This window comes from Petaurus breviceps, unplaced genomic scaffold (genome assembly GCF_028583685.1).
Source record: "Petaurus breviceps papuanus isolate PSGF00001 unplaced genomic scaffold, PetGlider_PUasm1.0 76, whole genome shotgun sequence".
Lineage (NCBI taxonomy): Eukaryota > Metazoa > Chordata > Mammalia > Diprotodontia > Petauridae > Petaurus > Petaurus breviceps.
Window position 1 is genome coordinate 19,523,573 of NW_027186473.1, and position 13,375 is coordinate 19,536,947.

Here is a 13,375-nt window from a genome sequence, read left to right on the forward strand (position 1 = left end):
ATTTTGAACCTGGGAAGTTGCCTTCTTTTGGCATTACATTACACAAGCCCATTCCAGAGGACATGGTGTATTGAATTGCATATAGAGCAAGAGGTAGGGGAGGGGTATTTTGGAAGTAATGTTGTGGTTGTTGTTGTGGTGGTGGTTTAGTTGTTTTCAGTCACGTCTGACTCTTCATGATCCCCTTTGGAGTTTCTTGGCAAAGCTACTGGAGTGGTATGCCATTTCCTACTCCAGCTCATTTTACAGATGAGAAAACTAAGGGAGACCAGGTTAAGTGGCCTGCCCAGGGTCAGACAACTAAGTGTTTGTTTAATTTGGCAATCCATTCCAAAGGAAACTGTATTGTTGAATTGATTACAGCTCATAGAGCAGGAAGTAGGGCAGGTGTAAGTATATTTTGTATGTAATTACTTCTCTTTTTTTGCCATATACATCTTGTACTGACAGAGAGTGCAATGTGTGATAAGATTTGTTATTCATGATCAGGAACAAACTTGACATCAGCTGCCTGCCTATTATTAACAAATTCTATGCCATTTCAGGATGAGTGTCGTGCTTACATTTGTGTGGGGTACGTGTATGCTTGTATATATTGCATGTGTATTTACATATGTGACCATAAATGCATTGCAAAAATGTGTGTATATATGGTCGTTAACAGAATAAAAAAAATCTTAACCATTATAAATAATATGATTATTGGCCCTATGTCCAAATTTGTAGACAATGGTCTTTTCTTGATTTGGATGTTGGATCATGGTACTAAAAAGCTGCTGTAGTATCCCTCAGCATGCCACTAAAATCTGTGCTTATGCAGTATCCAACACAGAAGTACAACTCTTTTGCTTAACCAGGTAGACCCATAACAGTGTGCAGTTAGTTGACTTTTCTCTTTTCTCCAGTGGGATGAAGTCAACCACTTTGCTGTTTATTCTATGGCAGCATTCCATGTTAAGGTCTACAGACTAGATATTGATCCCAGACTACGTCAATATAGATTACACTTGATCTGAGCCAAAAGCCTGAACACAAGTGACAGCCCCTCAATATAAGAGAGACAGTAGTATGGCTTATGCAGCTCTCTAATAGGCTTTGTTTAAATTCTTTACCTGACCCCTCTCTATCATAGTCAACTACTTTCTCTAGCCAGTTTTTCACAGATAAATGTCAATGTTAACTTTTGTTAAAAATATATATCACATATTTCTCACTTAAACAATCTGTGAAGAAATTCATTGATAGAAGTGATTTAATTATGAGAGCATTCATTTGATTAGAAGGATGATTTGTCATGTTTTTAATTTTGCTATTGCCTTGCTGGTGATTTTTTTGTAAATCCAGTTATGTTTTAGCTGTAGATGATTACTTGGAATAAACTATAGAATATTAATATAAAAACTATTAAATATATCTAACCTACAAATATAATATTCAAGACAAGTTTTCCCAAAGCCTAATTGCTTTATTCATATAGTTTATTCATAAGGTATTTATTGAGTACTCACTATGTAGGAGGCACAATGCCTGGTACTATGAGTCTAACACTTAGAGAAGTTGGCATTTTGTCAGTGATTCTAGCCTTAATTCACAAAAGTGGTGGAAGCCAAGAAAGTAAGAACATGAAAATCATCAAACAAAATATTATATATCTTCCTTGGGACCATTCCTCTAACTCCTTCTCAGAGATTGGGTTATCCAGGAGAAAACTACCTAGGGTTAAGGATAATCTATGGGTCTAAACTCCAGTATAAATTCATTCATGGGTTTACCTGAAGGTACACAGATCCAAGCAAAGGCATGTACCAAAATAGCAACCTGAGAAAAGGGGTTATATACCCACTACAAACCTGAGCCAAACCTCACAGATACAAAATGTGTCAAGGAAAAGAGTGGTCACAAGGGTATACTAGTAAAGAGGTGCATATTTAGATACCAATTAGAATTAACATTTCTTAAGAGTCAACATATACCAGGCACTACATCCAAGGAAACTCATGCCTCCAATGCTACAAGACCCTTATATCCCTTCTTTTAGCATGGTTTCTTGATGTTGCTTCATTGGGCATATTGCTCCAGTGCACTCCATAAGCCTACTGTCTGCTACATATGGTGTCATATATGTGTAGAATTACTCCACTGAAATATTCCATGGCCACTGGGTGTAAAATGAGAAGAAAAAAAATATCTGCCAGAAGCAAGGTGATTTCTATTTAAGATCTAGGCTCTCTTTTCATAGCTTTTTTTTTTAAACAACTTTCAGGGCATATACTACCTTTCAGATATATTTCCTGACTTTACTGACTTCTAAGTGTGTTTGTCTTTTTTTTTTTAAGTCCAGTAGGGTTATGATTAATCCTTGAGGCACTTAGTATTTACCTATCTTAAATTCCATAAAGCTTAACAGAAGATCTTTCACACACTTTCAAAGGGATAACAAAGTATAAATAATAACTTGTTTTTCAAATCTCAACCACTCATTAACTTTGCTACCTCCTCTTTAAATCTTATAGTTTCAAGTGGACTGGGAAGAAATCAATGAATCAGAGGTCCCCTGATTACTTCCCCTTCCTGATAAAAACTAAACTAAAATTTGGAGTAATCTGCATGGAAATCCAGAAGGCATATTATCTATAGCCAAGTTTTGGAAAAATTAAGGGAATTTATTTTTATATTATTTGAATAAAAAGTTCTTTGAATATCAAAATGAGAAATTTCTCAAAAACTTTGAAGACAAGCCCATTAAGCATTTTGTGATTGCTAATATTACTAAGGTGGAAATGAATTTTATTTAGTAATAAGAATATACCACTTTAAAAGTACTTATATGTAGCTACCTAGATTTTTCAAAAGTTAAGTAAAATGATCACAAAGAGAAAAAAACATAGTGTCTTCTTTATTTGTATTATTAGGCTTAGCTTGTCATTTGCATTTCAGTGCTTCTTTAAGTTTTTAATATAAGAGGAAAAATTCTCCATTTTGGGGTAACATATCCTTCCGAGTTTAATTTTCATCATTCCCCCTGAGTGCCAAAATTTGTTTCTGAAATGAATATTTTGTTTCCCAAAATGAAATATTATCTCTGACTTTTCTTAAAAAGTGCTGAAAGAATTTGTCAAAAGTAGATGGTTGTCTTAGATTAAAGATGACTATGCATTAAATTAATTGGATGTGTAATTGAATTATATAGAAATCAGTCAGACCAATTACCCCCAGAATAGATCTGTGTTGTGAGTTCCACAATTTTGAAAGTATTGAAGGATTAATTTACAATATATTGAAAGAGGTAGAAGATACTGAATGATTAGAAAAACAAGAAAAAACAGTATTTGAAAAAAGTGAGAATATTTACCCACCCAGATGGTTTCTCATTGCTACAAATTTTTATAAGAATGATTTACATCACTATTTTCATCCTTGATAGAAATATGAGAAGGGGACATGAAGGATTTTGCAAACAATTTTTCTATTGTGTATCACACAACTTCTTCAAAGTTGATGACTGACTGAAAGGTATGAAGATCCTACTATAGGGATTTTTAAAATATTATTATAATAAACACACATTGAATAAGTAGAGTAAAAGGTTTCCTTAAAGACCCTTCTCCATCAAGATGCCTCTCAAGTACATATTAAATTTATATAAGATTTCTTGATTGATGAAATGACAGTTTTTTTCCAGTTATCTTACTTTCATTATCAAGTAAGGTATAAAAACAAGGAGATAGGTCTACTAAAGGTATTCAGTTTCCTCTTTCTTGGAGATTATGTGTCATAGAGTGAAAATAAAAGGACCTCCTGTATTCTGAAGCCCCCACTGTTTGCAGTGTGTTGCAGGTGAAAGATGAAATACCTGAGGAAACAAAAATTTGAGCTTTCAAGCATATTAGTTTATTAATCAGTACATTCAAACTGCATAACAAATAAGGTCCAGGCCTTCCTCAGCTTGACACTGAACCCTGAGCACAGGTAGAAACAAATTTTTATGTATTTAAAGAAAGTAATTAACAAGATATAAACCAGGTTACATTTTCTAAATGGAGGAATGATTAAAGATTTTCCAACTGGGAGAAAGCAAACAGATGCAATTCCCAGAAATCAGAAAAAAAGATGTTCTGCTCTATCCCATCCCACCCAAGTGTCTATATTCAGTCAAAGGAACATAGAAATAGTAAGGGATTGAGCAGTTTGGGGCCAGTTTTCAGGCACAATATGTGGGTTTCTTAATATATGATTTTAAGAAAAACTCTTTGTATCAGTCTTTGGATCTGACTGGATTTTTGATCAGCATAACCTAGGTCCTTAGTCTCTAAGCATCAGGTAGAGATGGTCTAGCTTCCCAGACACATAGGACTATGTTCAAACAATGCAATAGTTTTCTCACAAGAAATAAATTGAACTAGACCATAATTGAATAGAATAGGAACTAAGGTAGCTCCAGAATTGAGTCAAAAGAAAGAGTCAGTGTGATTCATTAAATTCCCACAATTATCTATATCAAGTCATAAATTACTAAAGAATTTAATCAATTAAATGTATGACTATCCAAAAGCAATCAGTCTAGCAATGCATTTAAGAAAAACAAAATGGATGAAAAATGTGTATTCCCCAAACAATATGAAATGAAACTACATTAATAGTCCAGCTGTCTTAGATTGTCTATTCAGGTAGACCATGCTCAGAACAGAAAAGGAAAGAGAGCCAGCTATATTGCTAATGGCAGCCAGGGAAGCGCTTTTCATGGTCTCAAGCAGCGGTCCAACAAAAGCAACAACCCAATGCCATTTTTCTACCACCCCCATTCTTCTAGTGATGTTACATGGATGCAAGTCATGGAACAAGCAACACATACTAGGAAGACTCATAATTGCTGGTGAGCCACAGGGCAATTGAGAGACCCATAAGATTAAGTAGGTGCAGCATATTATTAATAATGATGAGATCACAGGTGGATAATTTAGATATCACTAGTACCCAGTGAATGTTAAAATATTTAGAAAATGACCACCAGTGTGGTTGGGCAGAGACTCTGAGAAGGATTTATTGGGGAATGTGTGCAAGAATTGTGTAAGGGGCAGCCAGGTAGCATAGGGGCGGCCAGGTAGCACAGCAAGTAAGAGCACCGGCTCCAGTGTCAGGATGACCTGGGGATTGAATCCAGGCTAAGACACTTAGCACCCACCCAGAAACACCTGGCCGTGTAACCTTGAGCAAGTTACTTAACCCCAATTGCTTGGGGGTGGCCAGGTGGCTCAGCAAGTAAGAGCAACGGCTCCAGTGTTGGGATGACCTGGGGATTGAATCCAGGCTTAGATACTTAGCACCACACCCAGAAATAACTGGCCGTGTAACCTTGAGCAAGTTACTTAACCCCGATTGCTTTAAAAAAAAAAGAATTGTGTAAGATGGGAAAGCAGAAATATGTTGTTGTGTCTGCATTCTTAGAATGAGGACCAATCTCACAGATGCACTGAAGTACTGAATTAATATATAAGAAAGGACTTGGTAAGCGTGAGCTTAAAAGATTAGGTAGGTACCAATTTGAGTAATATTTCATATATAACTATCCCAAAGAGATGTAAATTTGTCCTCTTTTTTTTTAATTGCCTGAAGGAAATCCCTCAACCTTCTCTGCTAACCCATTGAAATGTTTCAACTGCATTAGAAAAAAAAAAAATGGATCATAGATTTAATCCAAATCTAGCATGTGACCATGTATGCCCTAATGCCTCTTGTCTTCCTTTAGTGAAGATGGTGAAATTGACCAGAGTTCTTTCACTCACATACTGGTTTTGTCTCTTTTTATCATTTAGGGAGACAAAATTAAAGCCCACATACTTTTTTGGGTGGAACTATTACTGAGTGAACTTAAAGGAAATAATTATAGTAGGTGTATAATTGTTTAGAAATTTGAGATTTTCGGCAAAAGTGCAAAATAGCCATATTGTATTTGCATTATTTTAAAGAAACTTTAAAAGTGCATTCCTGATTATTTTTTTTCCAAAGAGAGCTATTGATTTAGATAGTATTGAAATTTTTATGGATTACTAAAGATGTGATGCACTATGGTATAGTTCAAATAATGAAAAGTTTGAGGTTATACTTTTTTTATTTCTCTATATTTTCATTTTCACTAAAATGTTCAAAGTCTTTGTTCACTTATGAATTTGAAATTTGTGCATTGCCAACCAATTTTTATTATTTTTTCAAGGTACTTCATATAAAATTTAGGAAAACTTATGAGCTCTTATTAATTTGTGCCAAGTGTATTTCAGCTCTTTATATATTTATGCCCATGCTTTTGTACAGCAATAAAATAGAGGCAGTGAGCTTGTTTTGTTTAATCAGCCTGTAGCTAGAGTTAATTTAAATGAAATTTTATCAGTAAATCACCCTTGCATGAGGATGAAAACTATTAAGATTTGAAACTAGCTGTGCAATGTCTCTTTACATTATGAGAAACTTTGAATCAATTGTGATTATAACTTTCTATTATAGAGACAAAATTATCATTGATTTAATTAGGAGTTGACAGAGAAAGATTATAGAATCAGGTGCTATAAATCAGTAAAAAATCTGACAAAATGATTGAAGGGGCTGGCATATTGTAGTTATCCTTTCATAATCGTTAAGTATTGAATCACTGTCTATTATTTATGGAAGAAAAAATAATGAATGGTCCTTTGCAAGAGCATGAATTTCTATATTGAGTGGGAACTGTGAATTTTTATTGATGTTGATAAAGGATTGAATGCTCCCCCCCCATTGAAAAAAAAATTAGCAGTTCAAGCATGCTTCTGATAGAAATCTTATTTCTACTTGGTATTCATATTCAAACACGTCTCTCCATGAGTTACGGATTATGAGAATTAGGAAAGCTTTCTAATGGTACATATAAATGAAGCATAAGTGAAAGATGTGGATTCCTGGAAATTGAGTACTTTGAAACTATTGCTCCTGAGTTTGCATTATCTGTTACAATACCTTTGATAGATTCATTAACCAAAACTCATTTATTAAGTACTCCTCCTTCTGGGGTTCTGTGTTGTACAAATTAAGTTGTAAGAGGGCCCTACTTAAAAAAAATGTTTAAGAGAAAACATTGTCCTAATAGACCATAGGACAAATATTAAATAATTACATTTTTTTCAGAAAGTAAATAAATGAATAACATCAACATCAACAAAGGAGAATTTGTCACTTCTAGGCATATTTCACAACAATGAAAAAGAAACTACTAGCAGCTATTAATGCTTCTGTTTGTACACAGTTTTACATTACATCTGGCCAGTGCCATCAATCAATCAACAAGCATTTCTTAAGTGTTTATTATGTGACAGGTTCTGTGCTGAGGTCTAGGGGTACAAAGAATGACAGAAGTATGATCTTTTCCCCATAGACACTGATATTCTAGTGAAGGAGACAACTTGCAAACAACCTTTTTCATAAAAGTACACAGTGGCCTTTGAGGAACAGCAAGAAGGCTAGTGTTGCTAGATCATAAAATACAAAGAGGGAAGTAAAGTACAAACATACTAGAAAATTAGAAAAGGGGCAGATTTGTGAAGAGTTTTAAAAGTCACATAGAGGATTTTATATTTGATCTTGGAGGTAATAGGGAGCAGAACCAATTAAGTTTATTTATTAGATGCAGAAAGGATGACAGGACCTGATCTGAGCTTTAGGAAAATCACTTGGGCAGTTGAGTGGAAGATGCATCAGAAAATGGTTGAGGCTTGTGGCAGGGAAACCTACCAGAAGGCTATTGTAGGTACATGCACAAGGTGATATGGGCCTATATTGGGCTGGTAGTTGCGTCAGTGGAAAAAAGAGCACATAAAGGAAAGATTTGGGGAAGGTAGAAATGATAAGACAACAACTGGTTGGAAGTATAGATTTGGATGAATTCCTTGGATGAATGAGATGTTGGGGATGATACCAAGGCCTTGAGCATAAGTGATGGGGATAATTGTGGTAACCTGGACAATAATTAGAAAACTGAGAAGAGAGTAGAATTTGGGGGAAAAGATAATGAGTTTGGTTTTGGACATGTTGAGTTTAAGATGGAACATGCAACATCAAGTTTGTGACATCCAAAAGACTCTCATCTAAATATCTGAAATTCTATTTCATCCATGAAGATATTTATCAAAAAAAGTTTGTTTTTTTCCATATTGACATATTTCCATGCCTATTCTCCCCAGTCTCTAACCTAGTTGTACATTTTCACACACATACTCCTTATCCAGCACTTAAAAGTACTTAAATGTACTTACCTGTTAATTATTCAGAGGTCTAATATTTGTTTTTTCCTTTTGGCACCATTTCCTAAATTATCAATATGATATTATTTAAATTAATTTATCCTGGAAGGTAAGGATTACGTATTGTTACTTTGGTACTAAACCTCACATCTTATTGTACAGACATGTATCTTTACACAGATGTGGTACAGATATGTTTTTAAATGTTGCAAATGAATTATCTCAGCAAGATAACAATTTATTAGGAGGGCATGTACCTGTCATCATAATGGGTCAATGGTAGTCTCATTTTTAAGCCAAAGACCCTGAGTTGAATACTCAGTTCCTTTTTATGAGATTAGAACAAAGAACAGAACAGGATAAATGATGAAATAATACAGCTAAGTAGACAGTTGATGTCATCGTGGGAGTGAGGACAACATGACTGGTTACGTATCTCAGGTGCGGGAGACAGTATGATTGATTGGAAACTAGGAATGAAGAGCTAGCAATAACCCCCTCTTTCCTTTCTGTGACTAAGAAATGTTCATTGTTTGAGTTCACCTACAAAGTTAGAAATAGTGGACCAGACTTCTTTGGAGAGCAAACCAGACATCCTTAAAGAATAGCTTGCTAGTATAAAGATAATAGACCAGATTTCCTGGTGTCCACCCACAAAAGACAGCAGATTTTCTTAAGGCAAGAATAAAACAGTGATTAGTAAGAAAACTGTTTTTCTAAATTTAACTCATTATGGACCAGCTGAATTTTTAAACTAAATTTAGAGACAGACAACTATGACTTAAACAGTTACAGGACAAAATCAATTAATTATAAATAGGATCAATATTTGGCTTTCATGGTTTATTTTAGTAGTGTATGCATAATATGGGTACTTATTCAATATGTATCTTGGTTACTGTTACCATCCAGCTCTATGACAGGGGAAAGAATAGGAGAATATGGTTCTGTTTCTTTTTCTGTCCCCTTTTTATGACCAGTAGGCAAAATCCTTGGAGTCACCCAGGTCTGAAAACACTGGAGTTAAAAATATATTTCTGCATGGGATATATGGTTGTCTTACCTAAATATTTTTCACCTAGTTATTTATTACAATAGAACATTCCTTTATCAAACTGAAAACAAATAGTCCACCTCTTTTCTCCCCATTCTACCCCCCAAAAAATTTTCCACTGGGGAGATGGCTTTAAAATAATCTAAATCCATTATCTTCAAAAAAAGATAATGTTCAGGTTTATCATATATGATAATAATCAAAGGCAAAATCACTTAAAAGCATAATATCCATAATGAAGTAATCATACCAAATGACATCAGGTATAAGTTTGCCTAAGGCACCACTGAATCTGTCATTTTAAGTGTACTCTAAGCCTTTCTAAAACTCTTGTCATTGGATTTCTCTAAAGAAGGTGATCTTGCCAGAAATTAAATATCAACAAGTTAAATATCAAGTACATGACCAAAGATATATTTGGATTTCTACAAATGTTTTCATGAAGGATGTGTATATATGTGAAACTTTTTAAAACTGTTAATATTTAAGCTATCATGTAGTCATTTTAGAATTTACCTCTTGGATATACCAAGAGGGCTGGTTTTAATGCCTTTTAGGGAGGTTGAAACAGAGTGAAATATTGGGGGACTTGGGGTATTTTTTCATATGGAATGCCTTAAGTCAGTATATGCTAATGTTGGTATTCTTGTCTTTATGTCTATGCATTCTTTAGCTATGAGGATAACAGACCCTTCATCAAGTAAGAATGATCTGAATGGCTGATAAATTTCATTTATCAGTGTGGTCCCATGAACCAGCTGTCAAATCAGTATTGGAAAACCATTAAGACTTCTGTCATTCACCTTGAGGCAGAAGAGCAAACTGTGCAGGAAAACAGTTAGGCATACAGCTTATGTGCAGAGTAAACATGCTGCGGGTGTATTGCCGAACAATTCTGCTTCCCATGTTTCAATTGGATACCACCTGAACTGAGTGACACAGTCATAGACATAGTCATTTCATGTGGTACAGACCTGTTATGCTTAGAGTGGCTTTTTCTTTCATCTGTGATGTGTCCCTCTGTCTGCATCCATGCGTGTTGTTGTCATCCATGTTTGGCCTTCATTTTGGATTTCCAATTGTTAATGTGATTGAGTGGTAGTTTGTTAAAGTGATCTTATTGGCATGAAGTTGGCCTGATTTCTACTGACATTAATGGGAACCTACTAAATTAAATATATAATATTTTCTTTAGAAAAAAGGAAAAAGTTTCCTTCAGAATAAAATTGAAGAAGTGTCACAAATTTGGCCCATTTTTTTGTCTCCTATAATTTGAGTAATAAGGGTCCATCCCCCCCCGCAACAAGGGGGAAAACACCAATAATTAAATAGAAAAAAAATATCTGGAGCAAAATTTAAAGTCTCTACTAATATATTGAAACAACACGCTAAATGTCTAAAAACAAACTACTCTTTGTACATCTAAGATTTCTTTTCCTAAAGCAATAAAATAAGACTGAAAATGCAAGCTTAATTTTGCAATAAATTTTCAGTTTGTTCTTCTGGTGAAGAGTCCTTTGTTTTCATTGTTGTCCAGTGCCATTTTCACTTAATCAGAATTTTGCTTATTTTCCCTTTTAAAGCCAAAGTGCATTGCATTTTGATACAACTATGCCCCTCCATCCTAAAGTTAGTTTTCTACAGGGTAATAATGTTGAATAGCTCACACTGTCCTTGCTCTAAATTAAAGTAGAATCTTTGTCTTGATATAATGAATATTTTCTCTATTTTTCCCATTGGTCACTTCTAAGAGACTATTAGTTTATCCTAACTCTCATTTGATTGAATTCAGGGATATGATAAGATATTACTCTTTGATATTTAGTGAAGTTATATAAATATGTGAAAAAGGATAGCTGAAAAATATAATTTCATAAGCCAAACTATATGGATTCACTATACTATAATTGCTTAACTTTCATTAATTAAATTAAATTTATCATGCAGTTAAAACTTGAATCTGATGTAATTTCTGATTAAAGGGAAAAAAAGTAAAAGTGCTGGGATAAATTGTTGCAAAATTTTAACATCCAACCATTCTTCATTCTCATTTCAACATTTTTTCTCATTTCAATCAATGTTTTGTTAAATAATTTATTAACATTTTCTAAGTGTTTTATAGTCTACATTACATATAGTAAAGATCAACTTAAACTTAACCTTTGAACTTCTTAAACATGGACTAATCCTTTCTTTAAACAATTAAAATGTATAATTTAGGCTATATGTGAACAATGGCTATTCTGAATATAGCTTTTCTTGTTTATATGTCACAAAATTACTGTCATATAAACTTGAGATTCCTCTTGCTGTTCATACTTTATTTTTCACTTTTAAAAGACATTTCCAAGATATCTCACTTTAAATGAATACCCTTCATAATTCAAAAGTACTTTTAGTCTCTGTCTTCCCCAGCATAGAGGTGCCACTGAATGCAACTGCAGCATATTATATATGGTTTTGATTTCTATCTGCAAAGCTACAAATCACATGGAAAACTTTATTTCTGCTGAAATGGAAGTAAACAGCTTTAAAGAAATGCCAGTCAACATTTAGAGAAACTGTGCTTACCAAAAATAAGATAAAATTTAAAAAATAGTTTATTAACCACATGATTTTGTTGAGATGTCAAATCATTTAGCAAGATTCTCTGGTAAGGTGAAAGGGAGTCTGTTTTTATTCCCAGGTGCATGGGGCTCTCTTTAATACCATGTGGGGGAACAATGTGACCAGAGAACTGAAGACTTTGATTACCTCTACAGAAATATGAGAATCGTTACAAATAACAATCATGGATGGCACCTAGGCAGGAGTTTATAGTACAAGAAGCTAATGCTGTGGCACTGGTTTCTGTTCCAGTGTACTCCACATAATAAATAGCCTTAACCTTTCATTTCCCTCATTTCATCTTGTTCCATGGGACTTAACACATCACAAAAGGGTAAAGGTTCCTTGGCACCTGACTATTCTTTCTAATAGTATGCAGAAAGTATGACTGCTAAAACCAAGGTCATCTAAACGAATATGGATTGTTTTTGGCATCCAAAGCAGTATGTAATCCTTAGATAATAATCTGGAATAGAAACTATAGTTTCATTTATGATTAAAGTCTCTCAAGTCCCTAGACACTTAGCAGTTTTTATTAAAGTCTCTCAAGTCCCTAGACACTTAGCAGTTTTTCTATCTACCTCTAGGATTGGGAAAAATCTTTAAAACTCACTCAGAAATTTAAAAATATATTATTTCCTTCTACTATATATTATATTTATATCAATAAATTGAGGTTCAGAAATAAATAAATAAATTTAACAGGTTAGAAACACTTTTGAAAAATTGAAAAATATAGGCAAAAAAAATAGTGTAAAGATGTATGGTGCGATATGTCAAGCTATCAACCTAGTGACACCAATGAAATTTACCTGTCTTTATAAACTTTTTTTTCCTTGTCATTTGCCAAACCCACATCTGTATATCATTTGCATTCATGATACATACATAAGCAATGTATACACATTTGTGTTGGATTAGATTAATTTCCGTTTTCATAACATTTTCATATGTGTATTTCTCCTCAAACTTGAAGATATGTTATTTCATTAAAATCCTAGAGTGCTTATGCTACTTGTCTTATACATTTCATAGATAAAAATTTATCACAACATACACATTTCAGTGTCTACATTGTTACTGTGCTGTTGCTATAAGGATCCAAGAATGATTCCTTTAATCATGTTTTTCCCCTTTCTTTCCTCAGGTCATGGGTCATAGGTGCAATAGCTCTTCTCTGCCTGTTAGGACTGACCTGGGCCTTTGGACTTATGTATATTAATGAAAGCACAGTCATCATGGCGTATCTCTTCACCATTTTCAATTCTCTACAGGGAATGTTTATATTCATTTTCCATTGTGTTCTTCAGAAAAAGGTGAGCCAGCTTTTCTAGTTATGTATAAAAATGATATAGTTTATGGTTGTCAAGCATACCATTACAGATCTTCCTTGATTTTTTTCTTACTATCTAGACCTTACCTTCCAATAAAATATTATATGCAAGAGGTA

At 33.9% G+C, this 13,375-nt stretch overlaps 1 protein-coding gene across 7 annotated transcripts in view; it reads left to right on the plus strand.

The window, feature by feature from the left end:
• ADGRL3 (adhesion G protein-coupled receptor L3) overlaps positions 1-13,375 on the plus strand; it is a 1,002,012-nt gene that overhangs the window by 929,214 nt on the left and 59,423 nt on the right. For all 7 annotated transcript variants that reach the window (XM_069105304.1, XM_069105298.1, XM_069105300.1 and 4 more), the window contains one exon: positions 13,073-13,241. In XM_069105304.1, coding sequence (XP_068961405.1) covers positions 13,073-13,241 — 169 coding nt within the window. The remainder of the gene's footprint in view (positions 1-13,072; positions 13,242-13,375) is intronic.